This window comes from Anopheles marshallii, chromosome 3 (genome assembly GCF_943734725.1).
Source record: "Anopheles marshallii chromosome 3, idAnoMarsDA_429_01, whole genome shotgun sequence".
Lineage (NCBI taxonomy): Eukaryota > Metazoa > Arthropoda > Insecta > Diptera > Culicidae > Anopheles > Anopheles marshallii.
Window position 1 is genome coordinate 13,029,841 of NC_071327.1, and position 24,717 is coordinate 13,054,557.

The 24,717-nt window shown below is 43.4% G+C and overlaps 1 protein-coding gene across 1 annotated transcript in view; it reads left to right on the forward strand.

Moving 5' to 3' along the window:
• Positions 1-24,717, forward strand: part of LOC128713823 (restin homolog) — a 58,903-nt gene that overhangs the window by 23,689 nt on the left and 10,497 nt on the right. The window contains exons 2-9 of the mRNA XM_053808692.1: positions 8,419-8,484; positions 10,857-10,970; positions 12,444-12,500; positions 13,604-14,002; positions 14,102-14,270; positions 14,351-14,534; positions 15,068-15,124; positions 22,215-22,325. Coding sequence (XP_053664667.1) covers positions 8,419-8,484; positions 10,857-10,970; positions 12,444-12,500; positions 13,604-14,002; positions 14,102-14,270; positions 14,351-14,534; positions 15,068-15,124; positions 22,215-22,325 — 1,157 coding nt within the window. The remainder of the gene's footprint in view (positions 1-8,418; positions 8,485-10,856; positions 10,971-12,443; positions 12,501-13,603; positions 14,003-14,101; positions 14,271-14,350; positions 14,535-15,067; positions 15,125-22,214; positions 22,326-24,717) is intronic.

The following is a 24,717-nucleotide window of genomic DNA, read 5'->3' on the forward strand; positions in this document are numbered from 1 at the left end:
GTGAAACAGTGAGAATATGCGTGTGAGTTGTGACCTCTTTTCCTGTTATGGGTTTAACCGTTTTTGTGCATAAACAGAACGCACCAAACAGGTGACAGCGAATACAGAGACGAGTACGTATTTGCATCATATATCGTGGCATTATCGTAGAAAAAAAAAGACATAAGGTGGAACATTGTGATCAACGTCTACGTCAGCGATCACGATCCTGAGAAAAGAAAACGCTAACCCTTTGCTAGGTTGCCGTATGTGTGCATGGAAATACACATTGCCTCCAGGTGTCGGAAGTAAGCCTCTGCACACTCCGACGAATGTTAGATAGTTGATGAGCAACAATTACCTGTCAAGAACCCCAAGTACCCCGAGTGAGTCGTGTCCAGACAGACGTTCCGATGTCCAGAGGACGCGCCGTCGTCTGACTAGGTTAGTACTTTAACCTGACCACCGCGTCGCGTGATGTGTCGCGTGATTGACATTGACACCATGTCCGAGTCGTGCTTGATAAGTGTCCGTTTTTTTTTGTATGTTCTTGTTTGTTTATTTGTGTCGATCGCACTGCAGACTTCCAACCCTGCTGGTGTAAAACAGTGCTATCGAGGTCGCTGGAAGACAGTGAGAATCGACACACCATGTACGATTAGGTACCGATCTTAGTCTAAGGTCAACCACTGCCGCGGAATACCGATTAGTTCACCGGGCTGGTGCGGCTATGGACGTGATTTACTTTAAAAGTCGTCTCATTAACATAGCGCATGTGCGGAAGTTTGCCTGCAAACCAAGCTTCGCCAAGGGAAGTTTATTGGCCGCGAAACACCATGACCCTAGGTGGTCCGGAGGTCCAAACGGACCGAGTGTGCTAATTGCTTTAGCGGATTAGAATAATCGTTAGGCGGCAAGAAAAGTGCAAAACCAGGCGGCGTATTACGACACGTTCCGCAGCTAATTGTCCACTGTCAACCGCTGATCGTAGGCAATAACTATTATGTTGTTTTTTTTATCGTTCCACCCACCGTAGGTTGGAGCGGGGCTTAAAAATTGTTCGACAGATGGTTTAAACGATTGATGTGGTTTTCATTTTATGGGAATATTATGTTTCCAACTGCATGTGTTCACACTACACACACGTGGCAGATGTGCTGGGATTCGAAAATGCAAATATTTCTCGTAACATGCTTGCCGTCCTGGTACACATCGTAAAGTTAATCTGAATTATTATGGCTTCCGTTTGAAGCTGTTTATTGTTGGCCAATCTCAATGGTATGAAGTAACGATTTTTTTTTTTGGGTAATATTTGTATTCAATGCAATGCAATTAATTGATATGGGAATGAATGGATTGATTACAGTGAAGTATTTTAAAATTGTCCGGATGCTTTTGCAAATGGTTTCCAGTGCTAACTTTTATCAATCAATCTCTGCAGCTCTTTTGTCAGCAAACACACACCGGGTGTTCGTTGTCCAGCACTGAAAGGACCAACTTTCACCTCTCCTTCCTGCGGCACGGATTGGCACACGGTTGGCAGCAAAAATGTTGCCAATCATGCCGTGCTGGATTCCACAGCGAGCTTGCGGCTCCCAGCAGTTGCACAACCTGTTGGACGCTGTTGCACATTCTCTTGCAAACGGCAAACACCCCGAGATACAGATCTGCTCTAATTAATGAACAGCCACCGCCAGGCAGGGAACGTTCGGCTCCACGCGACCGGCTTCAATTCCATTCGCTTGACCGGATTCCATCGGTCTCGTGATTAAGCTTTAAAGTTTGCCGCCACACGAGTTCGGGAGGAGGTGTCCGGTGAGAGTTTGGCAGCATTGTGGTCGAACGAAGCGAACCCGCCGATGGAAGTTATATTTCATCTACAATGAACTTCTGCTTTTTGGGTTCGATTGTGTGCTATTTGTTGAGACTGTTTTATTGCTACCGGATGGATGGAGTCTATGCTGGACGTTTGTTTACAGTTTACAGAAAAATTCACAGAAAGAGGCGAATTTTGCCAGTGCAATGTTTGCACAGGTGTTGGGAAAATGTATTCCATCTTAAATCCGCTTTATTACTCAAGAAAACGTAAATCCTGAGTAATCGTAATACGTCCATGCTTTACTTAAAACAGCGCATACTGCTTATTTCGCAAGTAACTCTGTTTAACTCGATACACACTTCGAACAGTCGAATTTACGCCTATAAACAATATTTATGCGTCTGCCCTTCCAAAACCCTTGCAAAATGCGGCAATAATCTGTAACTAATGCCTTTCAATGGTATTTCCTACTTCCACACGGTTCCCAGCTTCCCGTGTACGGTACAGGGTGATCTGGTAGGTTCATTATATCGAAATGTTTCGAATTGGTACTGTTTCGATCATGCAGTGGTTGGCAACACAATAAGGGTTATGTTAGTAATATAAATACTAAATCTTAAGTGGTCATATTGAAGGGTTTTTTGGTGTTAAAAGGTTGTTTGAATAAATAATTTTATATTCTAAACAATCCGGCCTGGCTGTCCTTATTGAATAAAAAAATTATATTCTATTTAAAGAAGAAGAAGCAAGAAGAAGAAGAAGTAGACGAAGCTCAACAGTCTACTTAACCACAATCCCAACTTTTTGATTTTCGAAACAGGCCAACTTCGGCAAAAAAGTTTAAATCTTCTTCCGAGTATTTGTAATTCTTTTTCTTATTCTTCTTGTAGTTCAAGTCTACAGCAAACATCCAGTAATCAAACATTCCAAAGATAATTATTGTTTCTTTAATAATACTGTAAACTTCCTTACCCTTGCGATTGTGGTATTTTTTCCAATAATATATTGTTTGTTGTTAAAAATTTGAGATAGATTTGAGACAATTTTTAACTTAAAATTAAAAAAAAATACATATGCACAGATATGTCCCTCGAAACATTGCAGACCTGTGGTGTGGTTTCCAATAACCTTTTTTAAGTAATAAAAATCTTTACGTCTACCGCACACACAGGTTGTCGAACACTGGTATAGGCGTAAATTCCGGAGCTGAATTCGGTGGTAGAACTAAGCATTCAATTGGAACAAATGCTACTTTACGCCTTGTAGAATTCTCCTCAACACGTTACAATGTAATGGTGTATCGAAATGTAAGGTTTCATTACGGCTAGTACTGCTTTCCATCGATGTATGAAACACCTTCTCTTTGGAGGTATCACTGAAACTCACCTCCGAGGAAGTAGTACCATTGCAGTTCTATGCAAAAAGTTCTTGGCATGGGGTTTTCCGACAACGAACGAACCATCAGCATACAGTCAGAAGGGAAAGCGACACTACAAGAACGGAAGTTAATGCCCGGAAAAACTGCATGCAGCTGCTGGTGCATCTGATTCAATTTTCCCACCACTATACGCGAACGGAAAATGCATTCCGTCGTGCTCGTGTTGTATGCCGGCTCGTTTGTACTGTCTTTAGTAATGATGGGCTACCAGCCGATGGTTGGTAACGTTCCCACTCTTCCTTTCCGTGATAATTACGAACGATTCCACCTAAATGCAACAGTTAGCTCAGGAGACGGTGTGTGTGGCTGTATGATTTGATGAATAAAAGAAGGTTGCTTTCACACCTATTAGAGCTGTAAGTTGTTTTTTGTGATTTGCTGTAACGTTTAGGTAATGGTAAGCGATTACAATTGTTTGATAATATGCTTGGAAGAGGGGGCTGAGCCGCGAGAGACTTCCGGCGCAAACTGTGTGAAGGTGCCATTACGTAAACGATACGAGATTGGAAAGGCTGTGATAAACTTCCGCACGATCTGCTAATTGATTTAAGTACTAGCTGGTGATGATAAGCTTTGCCTGGTGCATTTGTCAAGAACACATCGCATGGGTCGTATCTTATACAATTATAAAATGATTTAATGGGTGTGCGGTTAGACGGTTGAAGCGGTTCGAAAATTAAATATTTATGAGCATATTTCACCTGCGTTCACCAGCTTCCTCCCAAGAGTTCGGTTGCAACGGTTAATACGGGCCGTTACGTGCCTCAGTACACCTATGCTTGCAGATACCACACAGATATCCTCGCCTTATCACAGATCTGGCAAAACAAACACGAAAAATCAGAGTTGAGCAAGCAGTTTATAGCTCTACCAATTACGCTAATTAAACAGATTCGGTCGCATCGGAACTGGTGTGGTTGTGTATTTACGAGCGACACGCGCTTATGCGATCAATTACATCGTAAATGTTTACGACCTACGAAGGTAACAATTGGGCTGCCATGGTGGTTAAACTTCCGACCGTGGGCTTGTGCTGCGTCAGGAAAATGTTCCATGCTGTATTTATTTGCTTATTTTTTTAAAATTTGTCATATGAATGTGATGTGAAAATCCAACATTTTCTCATTGCTTTTCCATGCACCACTAGTCACCCAACCTGTCCAGTGTTGCCAGCGTTAATAGACAAAAAAACCGCCTGTGCACCTAGCACCCGTGCCGAGTCGGTGCATGACACAATACCCTGAACTTGGCAATGGCATTTTACATTTACATTTAGCTACGGTCAGACCGCGTTACGAAAAGCGTCAGCATATGCAGTCGACCCGCAACCGAATGGTAATTTATGGCATTCGCACATCGAATGCCGTTCCTCCCGGTGCAGGAAGCCTCACGCGTGGTGAGCAGAAATGGCAAATCTCAATGCATCTCGTGGAAGGTTAGTTTGCTGGGATGGCCACCGGACTGCAACGGTACGAGGACAACCCTATTATTGTTTATGCTTCGATCGGGTTTGTGATATATTATGATAAAATATGCCACACTGATTGGGCACTGTTTGCTGTTCGGAGAATTCTGAGAATGGAAAGCACCATGCATACACAACGCTACGCTATTAATTGGACACCCGGTAAGTCCATTAAGTTGTTGCGGCACGGTGCGGTGCTGGTGATACCCTTAGGACCTCCCAGAGATAATTAAAGGAAAACAAATGAATTGTTACAATGTAGAGCGCCGAAGGGACACATTTAACTTAAAGCATTCGCCCAAGTGCTGGTAACGTACAGTGAGAAAGCTCAGCGTGACAATATGGCTGCCAGTTCTACTTCAACGCGAACTCCAACGGCAGCAGAAAAGTTGAGTGTGTTATGCAACGAAATAAAGTTGCTAATTTTATACGCCAACCGTCAGAACCTGTTTCGCGGCGTGCTCTGACTCTGCAGTGTCAAGCTCACCCTGCGTGAAGAGCGCAGTTCTTCCGCTGTCATCGATTTTGTGTGTTTACTTTTCGGCCTCAAACAATCGTCTGTTCGTGGCAGCTGATGATGCCTTTTCACCCTATGCTATGGTGGGAGTGGGTTTGGCGTGGACATGAGCACCAGAAGCAGCATTCTTTCCCCTCCAAAGTTCTCCATATCTGCAAACACTCACTCACTGTGCGGAATGTGAACAGTTCTCGAGTTGCGAGTCGTTTACTGATGTCATTCGGTCAAACCGGACACCGGAGTTGGTGGGAGATGTTTTTTTTTTTATTCTCCAAAACACCAAACTTCTTCTTGGTTTTGTTGGCGAATGTTCATATTTTGGTTCCTTTCCTGCCGGTTGATGCCACTTGACAACTGTCAGCATAGAAGAGAATATCATTCGCGGGGTTTACTTTTTTTTTTTTTTTGGAACTCATCACTTTTATTGAAAAGTGGACCGCCCCAGCAAGAGTCAAGTGTTGACGGGCATTTTTGAAAGCTTTGCCGCAGTTAAAAGCTCTTGGCGCGGGACTGATGACAGATGACCACCCCGGGTGCCTTATGTTGGGGTTTTGGTGTTGTTTTCAACGGTGGCTTTTTGCGCGCGTCCTGAATGACCGGAATGGTCATTAGCAAAAGTGTGTGGATGGGAGTGTAATTGACGAGCACACAGAGCAGCGCCGTACCATGTGTGACACAGACTCACCCGGGGTGTCTATTGGACATCTCTACCGTGCGGGGTTGGAATTAATGGGCCCGAAAGGTGCACAATAGCCTGCGAAAGTGTCCCAAATTATTGAGCATCGTCTAGGCATTCGGTGTTGGTTAATAGGTACTGGGACTTGAGGGCTTCCAGCATGACTGGCATCTAGAATTACTGAACTTCAGCTCAGCCCAACACGATAGCTCAACTTTCACGCATTGATTAGTGGTCGGCCCGTTTATCTCCCTTTTCCGACTAACCAATCAGTAACAGGAAGCTGTCCTTTTACACCCTTGCCAGCCCCGAATGTGAGTTATGATGCCGGGAAGATAATTTATGTGAAATCACCGCACAACTCTGCCTGGGTAACGCTATCGTCATCGGAAACTCGCCCGGTTGGTGCGAAGGTGTTTCACCCGAGTGCGCAAAACTTTGTCCCTTTTGTTAACGGCGGTGCCGTTGAGGGATTTGGCAAGCCGGAAACATTTATAATAATTCTACAACACTTGGAACGAGCCAGGCGGTGATGCAGTTTCATTCCTACATGGAAGTCGTACCAGTTTGCAGGAGCCATTTTTCTTGCTTATATCCCCGTGCTCGTGGCGGTAAGGTATGAGCAATAGATTTTACTTTTTTTTTTGCTGTTACTTTGTGCACGATTTATTGGATATTGATGACCGGGGCACCTCGTAGGTATTTGGCGAGGGAATTGAGATGTGGTTGCCCTTCGCACCGTGTGTCTCCCCAGCCATATGGACGATGGCAAGGAACGCCTACGCCTGCCACACAAATGTGTGTTGTTGACTTGGCGGCGTGTCCCGAGTCGCGTCGAAGGCCCTTTAACCGATGCTGGGTGTGATGTATGGATCACACATGCCCTGCCATCCAGATTGGAGGTGATGACGACTGCTGCATTTACCACGATGTTTGTGTCTGCCGGTGTCGATTTTGAGTGCGGACTTTATGAGTGTTTTAGCACCAAAAACTTAACGACTGTTCCATCCATCCGCGGTGAAGTGACTAATGGACGTAAATTGCTGGGCTTCACCAAAAACTTCTCCACGAGCTAATGGGGGTCTGCGAGTGATGCGTTTTGATGTGAAAATTTCCAAAAACGAACCGTTGCGTTAAATTATTTATTACGATCCACAACACCCACCGGCACTGTGGTCACTTCAGTTTTGGAGGCGATCTTATCATATGTAGATAATATTACATCATCAAAATTGTTGAAAGGCAAACACGTATGGTTATGGTGGCGAGAACAGATGGAGGTACTATGGATGATGAGTTTCTATCTAACGATTAGATTTATAATCCTTATTGAATTAAGTGATAAGCACATATGAAAAGCGCTGTTTGTTTGTTTTGATCTGCCATGAAATCTACACGTAACCGGATATTAAAGTAACGTGCTTTAATGAACTGCCTATGTTGTCTTATCGGCTATTCTACAGGTTTTTATGAAGCGTTATTTATATTATGTTTTTTGAGTTCTCTCTTCTGGAGTCTATGAAGTAGTGAAGCTTGTCTGATATATTATGAACTCTAGTAGATTTGTTGTTATTGATCCACGATCTACAGTGAGGAGCTCGAGATCAAAGGTCCTTTGAGGGAGTTCTGGTATTAAACTTCATTAAAACGATTGAAATGATATTATTGTGGTATTTTTGTGCTCAACAATTGATATTCGTTTTACCTCATACAGTAAAATTATTAGTGTTACTGTAAAGTTCAGGGAAAATCATCCAGAATTTTGTTTCAGAGATCTTAATCAGCTCAGATAAACTACACAACTATTTAAACAAGTTCCGGTTCTGATATGTTCCCACGAAAAAAAAAATCACCATAAATGAAAAATGTTTGAAAGATGTAACATTTAAGTCATCCTGTACATGGTCATTACTTATCGTCGAAATCTGGCTGTTAGCAACCCAATTGTGGAAGGATCTTTGGGACCTCATGGTTCCTTTTTTATTGATATATTCATTTTTTTCGTGCGCACCTTTCTCTTGTTTACGGTAACTTTATTTCATGTTTTTTGTTCAATAATTTTGTTATACAACATCACCCAACCTCAAACCCACACAGGGATCACCCGTGCCCATCCTCTTCTATTTTAAATTACTTAAAATCACCATAAACCATACTACTTACGTTCAAGCGTTTGCTTTGCCATTATCGTGTCCCCGTTTTCGTTTCGCAGCGAATAGTTTGACTTTTCGCACCTTTCGGATTTGCTCTTGCTTCAGCTCGCCGTTTCCACTGCGGCATTAAATATTGACACTACGGTACTAATTTTGGCGAGTTCCATTTAGAGCCTTTGAACCACTGCCATTGACGACGAAACTTATTGCTCGCATGTTTGTGTGTGGTTTTACTTTAATATGTGTGTATGTTTTTTTTTGTTTTTATTTTTATGTTTGCTACTCACCCTCTGCTTGCTGTTTACGCGTTTGTGTTTTTGTGTGGATGTCATTGAACTGATGCTGGGGAAATCAATCTTCGCACCATCCAGTATCTACACACGACAGCAAAATGCGACGACCGAGCGATTCCGATTATAATAAATCACATCTACCAGGTAAGAAGCGTTCGCTTTGTGCATGTTATTTGATTGTTTTACGTTTAAATAATGTATTTCCCCCTTCATTTAGTCATTCCTCGGGTAATCAAAGTGTTCTTTTTGTATTATTAATTCCATAAAACATAGCTTTTCCCTTTTCAAATTGCACCGAAACGGCCAAAAAAAAAGCAATTTCCCACCATTTTGGGCTACATAAGCTGGTTACTATGGTCGGCCAAAGTTTGAAAAGTCTATTCGATGAAACATTTCCGATTTCCAGCTGGGTTTGTCACATAAAAGAAAACGATTCCCAGCGGAAATGTAACTACAGGAAGCGGAGCGCACTCAAACCCATCGTCTCGTTATGGTTTCGTTGACGATGATTCGATGTTTTCAATTTCCGAAACGCATAATTCCTTTCGCTGTCGCTTTGCAATCGCTAGCTACTTACGGTACAGTTCACACGAATTAAAGAAATGTGTTGAAAGTTGTTGTCATTCGGTCGGCACTTTCAAACTCTGTTTATTTGTAGGAATATTCGCTGTTACAGGGTTTTGCAGTGATTAATTGAATTACAGCAAAGCTCCTGAAGATTAAATTTTAATAATCCATTATTTATTTTGACATCAAATTCTTGAAAAATTAGTCAATTAGCTGGACATAATATGATCACATTATCTCTACGGATTATGTAATATTTTACGTTTGCCATTGGTCTTCGATTATTAGAAAAATATCAAATTAAAACAGTTTTCTATTATGATAACCCATTAGCCTAAATTATTTTGTGTTTCTTGCCGAGAGGCTATAGTTTTGTAGAGAATAAAACATTTTCTATTTATAGTGATCTATAAACAAATTGTACATTGAAAATGTAGTAATATAAAACCCTGCAGTATTTCAGTTGAAAAAATGTGTGGTCGGTACCGGTTAAATTAGATTACAAACCTCTTACAACCGGTAAAATCCTTTCCATTCTGCGAATCCATTCAATTTGTAACGCAACCGTGAGCGAAAGGAAAATTTGGTGTGCTGCCCGCATCTAAGGCAAGCGCAACCGAAGTCAACCTTTTCGAAGGTGGTATAAATCCGCGCCCATCATTCCTTCAACGGCTGCGTTCGGTTATTTGATACCGTGTTCGCGTGCGGCAACGGTGCGTCTTTGGCACGTTTGTCGCTGTAATCACCCGGTGATTGATAGACGTACCGGTGGCATCCGGTGATCCAGGTGGCGCAAAGTGGATGCCGTTCGCTACCGGTGACTCGGGCGCGTCGGGAACGTTGATCAAGTTACCACTCCATTACTTGTAACCCTTCGGGCACTAGCGCAACGGGTCGCATGAAATTGGATCACAGACGACGCGTATCGCAGATGCTTTTGTGTCTGGAAAAGTCTTTGTTTCGGGTAGCTGTTTAGGGGATCTAATTGAGCTAAACGTTGTGCAAAAGTTGTGTGCTGTGTGTTCTTCCATAGTGGTGTGCCCTTGACCGCAATGTGTCGGTTGGTATTTCTGGTGATGGCTCTTAAAGCAGAGTAGTTTGCTATCTCGAAGAATGTATCTAGTCGAGGAGTTCCATACAAAAATTTCATCATTAAGATACCTTGGTTACATTTACATTTTCACTTTCCATTTGTAGTAGTCCGTCATAGACTCGTATTTGTATTGTTTGTGCATGTTTCTCAACCATTTTTCTTTCTCTCTTTTTTGTCTTTATTTCTTTTTGTGTTTTTCTTCTTTTTTTCACATCATTCTGTCATTATTATGCTTCTCCATTGGTGTTCATTTATCAATTGCCACGCTTAATCGATCCTCGCTTTACCCATTGATCAATCGTTTCTATTGACACACCGACAACGACCTGCCGCGAACCAATTACATTCCTTTGTTTTAACTAACGACCAATCGAACAAAACTATCTAACTACTATTTACTGTTTGGTCATCACCCCCACGCGTCCAAACGCAAAACTACCGTCAACTCACGTAACGCACGTAATGGCTGACGTGACAACAAACGAAAAAATAAAAACAACAACGAAATAACAATAATAATCACTCGAACAACGTGTCAATCATCTGTCACGCAACGCCATACGCCCCGTACCCCGGATGGGTGGTGGTTTCAACCCACTGCTGGAACGGTTCAACACCTGTTCCTACCGGAATCTGTCGACGTTTCAATGACACGAATGATGGGCGACACGTGTGTGTGTGTGACTTTTTGGACTTCAACGATTGAACGTTTCTAATTGGAAATCACGCTCCGATTCTGACCCACCGACCGATTGACCCACTGTCTGTGACTGTCTTTCATAACAACGCGAATGTGAAATAAACCCATGCACCCGCATTCATCCATACACAAACGCACATTTCGGTTCACTCGTAGATGTGGACGAAGAAAGCGAAACGGATCTGGCGTTCGAGCGGCCCATCTCGTCCAGATCGTCCCACTCGCCGGACTCTGGCTTCAAAAGCAATCGTTCCGACCGCAAGACTTCCAGTAAGTAGCGAAGAGATTTCCGGAACCAGTGGACCAAAGAAGAAACACTACAATGACTAAATCGTTTTAGATAGATTTACGTTAGGAGGCTTTATCGGGACTTTAACCTTAGATTAATGAGCAGAATAGGAAGGCTTGTTTAGGGTTATTGTCTTCTTTGTTTGTATTTAAGTATTTAATTACTTTTCTAAAATATTTTCAAAAAGCAAGAAATTGTTTTGTCAAAAAAATTTAAAATAATTTAAAAAAATCACCCAACCGATTTTTTTTATGTTCAAACATTTCAATGCGTTTGCTATCGGCTATTGCGTCAATTGTCTTCTAAGTTTGGACAAGAGTGCTACATGATGAGTGTCATTCATTCAACAATGGAAATACGCACACGATCTAGACGTTACTTTTGTTTAAAAAAATAACTAAAAAAAGAGAAAAATTAATTGTACTCCTCTTCTTTTCCACTCTACATATGTTGAGTCTTACAAATTCTTAACTCCATTACTTATTAATTAGATGTAGATAAATAATTATGACATTTTTCGTTAAACTGTTCCAAGATCTTCATTAAACTGTCTAAGGTCCCTTCACTGTAGTGGGGAGATTTGAGTCCTGCTTGACGCAAGCGAATCTTCATCTCTTTAAGCTCAGTTTTTGCAAACTTTCTGCTCTAATTATGGTTTTTTAAAACTTTTTAAAAAAGAGAACTTTTTTTTTTCAATAGAAAATTATAGACAAGAACTCTTGAATCACGATCTGTCGAATGCAATAATATTCGGAAGTATCATTATGTGAATGTAGGCATGTCCTGACCAATCAGCTGATATCACTTTCTAAAGAAAAACTTTGAAGTTTGAAGCAAAAGCTGGAAGTACCTATCTCGAGATTCGTCTTAAACTGTGTACGTCTATCCTTGGTGGCCTCATGCATCCTTTCTGCTCTAAACGTTTTTTTTTATTATTTCTTATCTGGAATAACTTTAATTTTTCAAATCCAACCGTATTTTCTATTTCCCTCTCAATCATGGAAAGCCTTCCTGAACCTTAACGTCACTTAGCTAACATTGTTGCGCTACATTGTCAGTTTATCCTAGCAATTAACATCATTAGCAGTAGGATTAGTACGAAGCAACCCCTTCAAACCTAGTGGTTTCTTATAAATGTGTTTTATTTTCTCCATCTCTATGTATTTCATCCCATCGTGTCGTGTTCCTGTGCACCGCTGTTGTTGTCTGTTAAATTGCACCACTCGCTCTCTGTCTTTCCTGCACTTTGTTTGTGTGTACCGTTTTTTGTGCATGTGTGTTGCGCGTTTGCCGTCTTGCTACCGTGTGTATTCCACTCCATCGGCAACACTCAAATTGCACCACCGTGCTGTTACGTATCTGCGATGCAATACCGCTTACGTGCACCTTTAAAACGCATCCCACCGGTGGACAAACACTTGTCGCGTATTTGTGTGCATAAACTCCCGAACCAGGCGCCTCCACCGGCTCCGACGTGTACTGGGAGGCCACCGGAAGACGCAGAAGCTCAGGTAATTCGTTGCAGCAAGGACCTTAACCACACACCCCCCCCCCCCCCCAATCCGATGGTGGTTGGTGTGGTTTATCCGGGGGGTTTATTTCCCTATCTTCAAACTCACTCACCACGCAACGCCCGCTCGGTAACACCAAGTCAACAACAGCTTCACGCTTTTGGGGGGGGTGAATTTCGCTGTCTCTCTAGTCGCGTGGAGGACGAAAGATGCACCCAGGATCGTAACGTCCCCTCTATGCGCACCGCTCGAATTCCTAAACTGCTCTGGCAAATGGTGCCTGACGTTATTCGCGACTGGCTTTCTGACTGTGGAATGCAGCCAACACTTAGTTCGCTCTAATTAATGCATTCTTAAACATTGCTTGTGCATGTAGATTTTCCAAGTGCTTTCGTTCAGGTCATTAGTGGGAGTGGATGAATTTACGATGCATGTATTTGTTTTCATTAATGTGGTGGTTTTGCATTTTATGTTCAATTAGAATTCATCCAATTTAATTAACGAAGGTTAGTTTAATATTGTCTCACACGGATTTCTCTTGTTATTAGTTTAGTATATTTATTTAGTAATATAATTTAGACATGTAAGTTTCTGCTGATATTCACTAAAACGAACTCTAGTCTGTATGGATTCCACTTTGACTAACGAATTGGTTGTTTTTAACAATCAAATTTAGTTATATTTTATGCTTAAATGCATTTACCATATTAATTTAATTAAATGGTGATAACATAATATGATATACGCCAAACTACTTTAAACAACGTGAGAGCTTTTCTTACAATCAATGAAGCAAGCCGGTGTTTCTAGGGCGTCACTCTAATTATCGCTTGTAATGGAGAATTCTTTGCCCATGGCCCTACCGTTTCGGGGCGTGCTGATGTTCGTTAGAAGTAATGCTCACCAATCGAGGTAAAATGGAGAGGACGCGGGAGTCACCTCCTTCTTCACTAACATTAACGCGCTTCAGCAGGTTGAATCGATCGATCGGATGCCCGTGTGTAATTGCGTCTCGAGCGGAAGAAAAACAAAACATATCCAGCAAGTATTTTTTCTAACCTCACTTTTCGTTCTGTCTTTCTCCCGTTCTGCCACCCTTACAGATCAGGGTGCCGTACTGACGACGGACACGGACAGCTTTATCATCGGACAGCGCGTTTGGGTCGGTGGTATACGCCCGGGACAGATTGCCTACATCGGCGAAACACACTTTGCGCCCGGCGAATGGGCCGGCGTTGTGCTGGACGAACCGAACGGCAAGAACGATGGTTCGGTGGCGGGCAAACGCTACTTCCAGTGCGAGGCGAAGAAGGGCGTCTTCTCACGGTTGACCCGCCTGACCCGGGAACGGTTGGCGGGCGGTGGTGGCGGTGGTGACTCTACCGCCTCCACACCGCTCGATGCGAGCTTCCGGTCGCTGACGTCACCGGCACGGTCCGGTACGGTTTCGCCAACGCACAGCGTCCAGAGCTATGCCAGCAAATCGCCAGCCATGGCCGGAAGTAAGTATGAACCACGTTGCGGACGTGCGTAGTGTGTGTGTGTGTGTGCGTACAAGACGAGAAGTGCTAATTGCGTTTCAATTCCATTCCGCCCGGCAGAGGCAGCTTCACTGAACGTTGGCGATCGGGTCATTGTGTCGTCCGGGTTCGGTTCCCGGCCGGGCATGCTGAAGTTTATCGGCGAAACGCAATTCGCCAGCGGCACCTGGTGCGGCGTACAGCTGGATGAAGCGAGCGGCAAGAACGACGGTACGGTGGAAGGTGTCAGGTGAGTTTTGCGAGCTGGACGCAATGGCAGGGGGCGCCGCGTGGGCCACTTCACTAACTGCGTGTTTATCGCTTTTGCAGATACTTCGAGTGCCCGGCCAAGTACGGTATATTTGTACCGATTGCCAAGGTCACGCTGTCACCGTCGGGGCGCAAAACCTCGGCCCGGCTGTCCCGGGCCAACTCGAAGGAGTCGCTCAACTCGCTGGCCACGATGAGCTCGATCGCCACCACGGCCACCTCACGGCTCCGGATGAGCGCACAGGTATCGCTCGCCGCATGGTAGACACTAAGGATTTGTTCGCAAAAAAAAAAAGAAAACAGGCGCCAGGGAGCATGGAAGCACGGAAGCACTGTTCCCACCCAGTAGTTTGAGGTTTTTTTTTTTGTGTGTGGCGTTGTGTTACCGCTTCCCGTTTCATTCAAGTATCGCTGGCGAGCTACCAGGCGATTTATTGTTTTTTTTTTTGTTGCTGCCAAACTCAAACTAATAACTAACTTTTGTTAAGCTCATTAACGTAGAATAATATGAAGCCACATGGGAGGGTAGATGGACGCATATATCAAACTTTTTCTTTCCGGTTCAAGAAAGAGAGTAAAGCAGATATCCCACCCAACCGTGAAACGCACCACACATCTAGCGATGTGTCTTCGTCTTCGCTGTGGAATGGGTGTTTTGCGTTGTCTTTCCGGTGCCGGATTGAAAACTCGCGGAACGATAGATATACACCTCCCCTAACTTGCAGTTTCACTAACCACATATCCCACGTCTCTCCCGGTTTGCCCGATTTGTTGCAGCGGAAATCAACGGTCAGCGCTGTTCCGTCGACACCGAAAGCTTCCTTCTCGCTACAGGTAGGACCATGTTTATGATCTAATTTATGTCTTTGAATTTGGTCGTTTGTTATTGCTTATTGGTCGAGAGCTGTGTTGTTTACCAGTGTGGTTTTTTTTTATTGTTGCTGTATCGTAATGAGTCTTGCGTCCCAGAATGGGCTTACTAATACCGACTGACCATAACCAAAAACTTATCCGTTGTCCGGCCGGTCAACCTCCGGACGGATAGAGTTGATTGCTAATAGTTGTGTGTAAAGAAAAAAAAAGAATAAATTGTAGTTACATCTGGATGTGTTTGTACGTCTTCTTAACACGATGGATTTGACTGTTTATGTGTAGTATAGTAATATTATTGTGAGCATTATAACGAGTAGAATGAATATGTTTCCACTTGATCTTTTGTGTAACATGTCCGTTTCCTTTTTGGAAACTGTTTAAAAACCATCCGTGATGTAAATATTGACTTAAGAAATGGTAATGAGCATTTGCGTCCCAAAACCAACGTCCAGCAATCACATCATCATCTACCAGCACCCCGGTTCAACGGTATAATCCCTCTCGGATGAGAATATAAAACGGCTCATTTTGTATAATGCGTGGAAGTTGAATATTTATGTTAAGGCACTTCCCTGTTGACCGACAAGTTCTATTCTTTCATGTTCGTCAAACCGAAACCTCAGCTGAACGGCACCACCGACGTAGACAAACCGCACAAGAACTGTAACGCTGGTGACCTCGGTCGGTCCGATGTTTGAGGGTGACGCAGCTTTGTATGTGGACCATCAAATCGCCCGTACCAGGAACCGTCACGGTGGACATGAAAATCCCGGAGACAATAATTTCTCATTATCCTAACAGATCCCAGCTGCTGGTGGTGTGCGCATGGTCATACCCAACGCAGAACGTGCTGTGTGGGGATTGTTTTGCGAGTCAAAGCCACCGTGTACACTTGACCGTGGCACCTCACGCCACGATGATGAAGCATAAAGTGTGGATTCATTATTCACGGGCTTGGGAGCGGGGTGTAGTGGTGACCAAAAAAATCTGTGTCGCCTTTTTGCTACAACTGGACAGTTGCTTGACGGTAAACACGACTCCGAAGTAGCTAATTCATTGGGGAGTGGTTCGAAGCTATTTTTTACGAGCAAAAATTATGTTTTTTTACGAGCTGTACAGATGGGGCAGCTAAAACGTAATGTCCCGAACGCACCCGGGGAGACCTCACAGTGGTGAATTTAATTGGCAGATTACCGCACAATTGCTATCGTATGTGAGACCCAGTTATCGAACCCCGATCCGCAATGATCAAGAAGCGGTCAGCCGGCCAATATAATCGAGATGCCGTAGATGGCATTACGCTGTTGCTGCCAGTTACCATATCGGGACGTGCGACGTTAAAGGCCCTTTCGGAAGCTGTACGGCGATGACGTTTACGCTTTGTCGGGGCAGTGCAAACGAGCCCGAGCGTGACACGTATGCTGAGTGCTTGAAGGGTGGAAATGGACCTGAATGCGTTCCCATCAATAATTTACATCGATCTCGTGCGCAGGTTACACACCATCATTGCCCGCCCGTTCGCAGTGGTAATGTGCGAGCACAAGCGTACGTTTCCATTGTAATCGATCACCCTTTTTCCCGATTGTGCTGCTAGTGCTAACCCACACGCTGCGAATGCAAATTATATTGCACACGTTCACATACACTTGTGGCGGAGATATCGAGATGGTGTGGGGTTTTGCCCGCCGTAAGGCGGCATCTCGCTTGTCGACGTTTAACATTCATCAGGTGACTGTTGCAACATCGAGTATATTGCGGCGTACGGATATTGGTATTGCACCTTCCAAGTACAACCAAATGCGACCGGCGAGTCGCACCCGGCCCCGTGGGATATGGTGGGTGACTTCATGGGTGACTGGCGTGACGCGGGTCACCCGTTCGGATAAACATTGTCGTTCTGATGCAACACGGAAACGATAGGTCATAAGCCGACCGTAGCCGTATCTGATGCCACACTCAAAGGGAGATCCGCCGGGGTAGATAAAATCTTGAGACTCATTTGTCATATTCCATTATGCCGCACTCGTGGGATCGTTTGTGATGATTGAATCTGTAACTCTTTATAGCTTTAAAGCATCTCCAAAGCAATTCTTCGCTTGCTGCTCTTTAAAGTTGTGTTTTTTTGTTGCTCTTCAAAACCTTTTTGACTGGTTTTTTGCCCGTTTAATAGGTCGTGACAGCATTTTTTTTTTGCTCAATTTCAATCATTACCGTCCAATTTATACCCGTGGATGCCGAGTGGCTGTGCCCGAAAAAGGAAATTCTGAACAATACCTGAATGGGGCCCGTTAATTGATCCGGTCGGACCTGTCCCTGTATCTCTTCGGGAACGACGCGACACGCTTCAACTTTTGAAGTCATTAAAACATTTGCCAGTCGCCTATTTCCTGGTCGCTCATTGGTGGTGGGTTTTTTTTCTTCTGTGATCTTCTTCAGCGAAGTACACCCTCCGAAGCCTGTGGTGCGCTCGGGACAAGTATTACCAAAATCGGATCAACTTCAGCGCACAGGTGCCTTTTTTGTGGGTGCGTTTTATGTATTCACGTTCGTGACTCAGGGAGGTCTTCGCCTTCCTGGGAAGTGGGACGAATGGGAGACTGAACCATTGCTGTTGTGACACACTGTCACACACGTACAGGAATTCTGCGTAGCTTTATGACGCAGGTCAGATTCTGGCCGTCGGAACGGTGAAGTCACTCGTGAGCACAATATCAGCTAAAGTCCTCTATATACTTCATCAAGTGCACTTGGAGAAGGTGTCTCCGAACTGGTGGGGTTATTATTATTTTTTTTGAAGTTCCCCCTGCACGGTCTCACGTTCCAAAGCAGTTGAGACATACGCGCGGAGGTGGAATTAGATATTAGCAATCACGCTTGATGGGTGCGGAATTCGACGACATTACCGACTGATGACGATCGGCACTGATCGTGTGTTTGTTTGTGTGCAACAACGTACTGGTGCTGTTTGGAAGCGTTTATCTCCCTGGCGCCCACCCAACTTTGGTCACGCATCCGTCCGACCAGGAAGCATTTGGGAGGTTCGTTTGTTGTTCTGGCTGTAGAGTATACACTGACGCCCCGCTTAAGAGGCGCGGGCGGTTATAGTCTTAATCTATAATCTTTTGCCGTCATCTCTTGCGTGTATGGGTGATCGTATGGAAGTGGCCCCACCGTAGATGCTCGCCGAACGCGAGCCGCGAGGTGGTTCACTTTTGTAGTCTTTCGAGTCGGATCAGTCACACCGGTTGGACGTCGTTCGACAGCGTGCCTGGCGTGAAGCAACCCTTACCACACCTGTTCCTGCTGCAGTAACCTTACTGATAGTGTAGTCATTATCAAATTTAGGGCTTGTATACAAATAAAGCATAACGCAATTTGTGGTGGGGTTTCGTCTGTTTTGCTTGCATTACTTGAAGGCCCAACAGTGCCTGGTCCTGTGCCTGGGTTGCGATCGGGTTTGTTTGGTGGCGATGGTGTTGAGAAAGGTTTATAGAAGTGCGCTAACGTTGTGGTGTTGCTGGATGCTGGTCGTAATGATGACGTTGGTGTATTTACCCAGTTGATTGGCTCGTCGTTGAGAAATTGTTTATCATTCCGTTGACGTAGTGTGTAGCACACGTCGTTTCACGCGAGCGATTTTCCCCGAGCATGATTTGGTTTCCTTTTTGCAAGCTAGTGCGCTCTTCTGTTTAGTTTAGTGTTGTGAAAAATAAAACCACTTCTCACGGGATGTTGCGGGATGTTGGCTGGGAAAGAAGCTTTCCTACAATCATCCATCCCTGCTAACTCGGTTGGTTGTGGTGCACAGCCATAAATTGCTTTCGTTATGGTTGATTTCAGCGGACTTAAAGAGGAATGTCTCGTTTACCGTTGAATGGCAATATCCCGAGCAGAAACCTTCGCTAATGTTCAACTGCCGTCGAACGCACGCACCGCTCGTTTATCATTCACAAAATGAAAACTCCCCCCCCCCCCCCCCCCCCCCCTTTGCAAGGGATGTTGAGACATCGTTGTAGCTTTCCGCCCGCCCGGATCCTGGGGTTTTTGTGACGAAAAATGACCCAACAAATGAGCAAACTCCACTGGGTCACTGTGATGGGAACAATTAAGTTTCGCAGTATGCACTACCCCGAACGAAAGCCACAAAAGATCCTCCATTCATTCTTCAGCACAACTCTCTCCACCCCAAAAAAAAAGCGTTTCTCGGGATGGTTACAATGGATGTGGTTTTGGTTGCTTTTGTGGACTCGACTATCGCTTTGCCGGGCTAGCAGTGCAAGACTTGTTGCGAAAGAAAATGGTAAATTCATTAACTCTGGTGTCAATGTCGCAGCCCGTACAAAACGATGAATTCTCAGACGGCGTCGCATTCTGACAAGTCGTCCCCGAAAGACGTCACCATACTGACGAAGGATGGGCACATTTGTTGTTTGCCGGATTTGGACCGCGCTATATTTGCTTTCGTTTGCTCAATTAAAGCATGTTGGCTGCCAGTCGTAAAAGACCGTAACGGTGCGCGTTTGGTCTATGCCGGGCGAACGCGACGACAGTCTGAACGTTGTGCTAAGTTTTCCATACGCGCTTTTGAGAAAGCACGAACAAACCACATTGCTTATGCTAACTAGTGTTTATGAAGCGGATTAGCTAGCAAGCATCCATTTCCTTTTAACCGGGGGGTTTAGTTAATAATTAGCTCGTTTTTGGTATGCATTACGCTGCCAAAGCTTCGAGACACATTCAACGTATTGCTGTTGCGTATAATTAAGCACGATTAGCATATTTTATTACCAGGGTGCCGTGCGAAGTGGGTGAGGTATGCTCGTACATGCTCGTGACATGAAATGGAATGAATGAAAAATCGCCCCGACACGGTGCGTGTAACTGTTTTGGAGGATTTCATGTATGATGCTACACGGTACTGTCCACATGTTTCCGTTGCTGATGATGTGTTGTTTTGTGTCATTTCATCTCTGACAGCACCCCCGAAAGGGACGTAGATAGTTTTTTGTTTGGCATATTCATATTTAACCAGATGAATAATTTACAGTGTGGAATAACTTAAGCTTGGATTTAACAATGATAGGCTTGTACAGACAGCAAGTTATCATATCGTGCTTCACCAATGATATGTTTCCTGGAAGGAAGTCGTATGATAGAAAATGTGTTGCTAACACATTTTAATTACGCCTTATAAAAGGAATAGTTAGGCGTTTGTTTTATGTTTTAAAATCATTTTTAAACGTTTCGTGTTCCTGAAGAATCCTGAAGAATTTTATCATTACAGTGACTGCTGTTTTAAGTGGTCTCTTTATTGAATAATTGATCTTCATTGATGTTATTATGGATTGCAATGTGTAGTGTCATGGTGTACTTCTGTTTTTTCATAATAAGTCCTTAGATGATTTGTCTCTTATTTCCAATAATTATCCTATGCATTCTCTACCATATCGGTTTGCTTTTTCAGTTAAATAAATTCCAAGCAGTTGAGCATGCTCTCCACCATGTTTTTTATATACCGTGGATTTAATTTTTCCCTATTTTTCCTTCAGGGCTTCAAATAATATTATATATTCCTTAAATGTTGTCGACCCTATCATCGAGGTTGCCCACAAATTCTCGATTGAGGTTGATGTGTAACCTTTATGGGAAATCTAATGAGATCAGAATAAATTTTTGGTCATTTGGAAATTATATTAAGAATTGAGCAACTTGTCTTCAAGTCCGGTTTATATCATTAAAATCTGCAGGGTTTCTTACAGGATGTTGATGTAATAATCTGTGCTCTTTATTCCTCCGATTTTCATGAAACTTATATCTTCTATCCACATTAAACACCCCCTACCCATAACTTATGCATATGGTGATACTGAAGCACATCACTCGGTCTGTACCAAACATCAATCTTTCTTCTTCAATTCAATTTCAACTCGAATTTTGACTTATACGTTCAGAGAAAAATTTTGCAACACTCCAAGGGCTTGTCAGCATGCTCCTCAAGAACCTCAAGCCGGTTGGACTTGTTTCTATCCCTGTACATTGTTATTTTGGGCCTATGCTACGAGACTTCGACCAATGTTTCGATCAGAAACTGGTAACCGTAGGATTGTAGGATATCGGGGACATTTACCATTGAGTTCCCCTTTAGCTTTGAACATAAACTTGATATATAATGTCGCCTCCGTCTCGCGCTTCCAATTTTTGGAAGTCTAACCAAACTACTCTGGGTCCTAAAATAATAAACTTGAACAGAAAGTTTAGAGACCTAAGATATATTTTTGGGAATTTCATGAATGTTTAAAAAAAAACTTTTGATAAAGCTAAAAAAAAAACTTTTGAAGACAAAACAAGACCAATAGGACAAGACCGTAGGAACAAAACACAAAAAATAATGGGTTTTAATAGAATTCTGGCCAGAAAAATGCATGAATCATGATATGTGAAGCGTTCAGCAACTATGGTACGAGCAGAACACACGTTGTTGTGATATATACATCGGCATCTGGTAAAACCCTATTGCTTCCTTTATTCCCTAGGTGCTTCCTTACTATCGGGGCGTCACGGTGGTGTATTGGTAGCGGCACCGGTCTGCACACGACCGGACCGGTTCAAAATCCCACAGGGAGCATCCTCCCGAACGAAGAAATATCAATCCAACTACGGATTAATAAAGTCGAATAATGCTATAAATAATATGTCTAGACTTCTTGACCTCTTATATTTATATATAGACACATACTAAAAATATTACTTGATATTCGACACATTTTTCCTCATGCTTATTAAAGCAATGATGATTGTTTCGGAAACTCGTCGTAATGTTGTTCAAAGTACTTGTAATAAGCTATAATACTCTTTTTTTGTTACATTGTTATTAAAGTCTTTTATCTTCTTGGGTTTTAATGAATCATTAGAAACATGTACAACACATCCAGAGCAATAAACTACCGTAAAAAGTCATTGTACATACTTGTGCATCAATAAATAACGCATCAATAACCGTATATTTCTTCTTTCTCTTCTTTTTTTCCATGGAACACTTTATCAAACGCAGGATGTTTTGCGGGAGAAACAGAATCACATCGAGCAGCTCATGCAGGAGCGTGAAATTGATCGGGAGGAAACGGCCAGCCAATCGATCATGTACCAAAAGAACATCCAACAGGTAAATAGGAAATTGGACCCGGTGTACGCCAAGGTCTGTCCAACCCGGGGCTAGATTCAGTCGCCGGAGATTAGATGGAAAACAAAAGAATATGAAAAAAAAAAATGCCATGACCACCAAATACGAACATGACACCAGCTCCAAAAGAAACACGTAGAATGGTTTATCCTTCCTGCATTCCCACAACAACCATTTGCTTCCCGCTGATAGCTCCTATTGCTTCGGTGAACATATTGGACGCGTATGAGTTTATGTTTAATCTTTGATGTTTACCAACTCTCTAGCGTGATACCACCGACAGCGAGGTAGGACGCTGGGCGGAGCTGGTCCGACGACGTGCTCTACGCATTGCCGACCTTCGACGCGAGTTCCAGGGATGGCACGGTAACCACGAACGACACTGCATCCTGCACGATGTCCTGCTCGCCTAGACGCAGACAGTGAGGATATGAAGGATGAAGTAGAGATGGATAGAGAGGGAGAGAGAGAGAGACAGAGAGAGACAGAGAGGGATAGAGAGCTAATGTACAATCGCGAGGCGCTGCGGAACTACCGGAGCTTTAGGTCGTATTCTTGTTTTCTGCCAGAGTCTCCCTGTGATAGCCATTGTGGGGCGAGTGCGGTCATCCAGAGGGGTGCGAAACCCGTAACCACGGAAAGACACACGAAACCTGGCGAGTAGAGCAACAGGACGGCAGGATTAGGAACGTGACACTACGACGCATGCTACTATTGCAATGGACAATGTTCTACAGCGAACATATTTTCCCTTGGAGAAAGAAAATCCTTTGGGGCGTTGTGTGTAACTGTTTCGTGTGTATGTGTGCATAAAGGGGTTAAGGACGCGAAATAAAGAATCTGTACTTTGGGATATGGTTGGTTGTGATTAATTAAAAACAAAGGCCCACACAACCCATCATACACCGCAACACGAACACACACACACCCAAACAACAACTGCTGTACTATTGCTGAAACGATTGTTTTTTATATGATAAGATAGATTGTAAGGCTTTTTGCGATATACAATATTGTTTTGTGGCGACATTTTATAAATGCAACAATTAAAACAAACGCTTGCTTCACGTGGAACATTTTAAAAACGAAGAATAGCTCTCGGTTAAACGAGTTATACGAGTATCTTTTTTTTCGTACTGATGACAACGTACACTAAACTATTTACTTACAGGATGTTTAACAGTAGCATTACCGGACCAGTTATTTTGGAATGGAACGCTTCATTTTCAACATATTAGTTTTAGGGGTAAAGGATATTCTACCATAGTTGATGAATGACTTTTATTTATCTTTTCTGAAATATGAACTACAAAACGTATTAAAACATAATTGGGACCTTCAAAATTGTTAGTAAAATGACCATCAATGAAAAATGCTTAAAATGCTTGGTAGTTGAAATTGTTTTGTATACTTCTCCTTCTTTACCGGCAGAACAAAGACCAAGGGGCCAGCCATTTCTGACTTTCTTTGACCTTATTTACCTGTAGCTCAGCTCTGTGGGAGTGGGGTCCGGATGAGATTTTGGACCGATCCTGTTGTGTGAAGACCGACACCGTTACCAAATACACTACCGAGACTCTCATTATCGGACATCCAAAATGTTGCAATTTTTTCTATGTCTAATTTCGTTTCTATAAGCAATCAAGTATCCTAATGTTTGTCTTGAATAACTTGACATAACTCTAAATTCCAGACTGATTTTGGGACACTTTGGTGTAGGGCAGTGGAAGCGTCACCAGTCTTTCTTCCGACAAGACCGGCACCAAATCCCTTTCAAATCTCAAATTTCTATAAAAACTCCACCCAGTTTCTTACCTATAGAGAACATGATTCAGTCGAAACTGTAAACCAGACCGAGTGTGTTGCAGAGTCGTGAATTACCGGCTATACTAGCACGTGCTAACAGTCCCCAACCTTTTGAAATTCGCTGGAAACAGATATGAAAAGCGAATATGCTAATCAGCGGTGACAGTTTGATTAAATGCTTCATTGCACGACCGCCTTCCACGCCATTGTGCAATCTCTCCTGTGTAGAGCCTGCAGCCGTACCGGAGGGAAATGGAAAAACGGAAATATTCTATCGCTGGTTTTGCAATTTTCTAGCTTATTTTTGCTTTTGCTTTAGTTTGCACAAATAATTGCATCGATGCAACGGGTTTGTTATTTTTTATGCGACATCTCGCCCGACCTAAAGCATAGTTGATCCTTGCGCTTCCGTCGCTGATGGCTGGTGGAGTACAGTTTAACGATACTCACCCATCCAATGGTGGCGTCCCGAGTGTGTGCCCGATACCAACGTGCCTTTTTTGTTTGTTGTTGGCTCAACGGCTTCCAACGTTGGCGAACCACGATTGAAGAAACTTCACGCTGGATT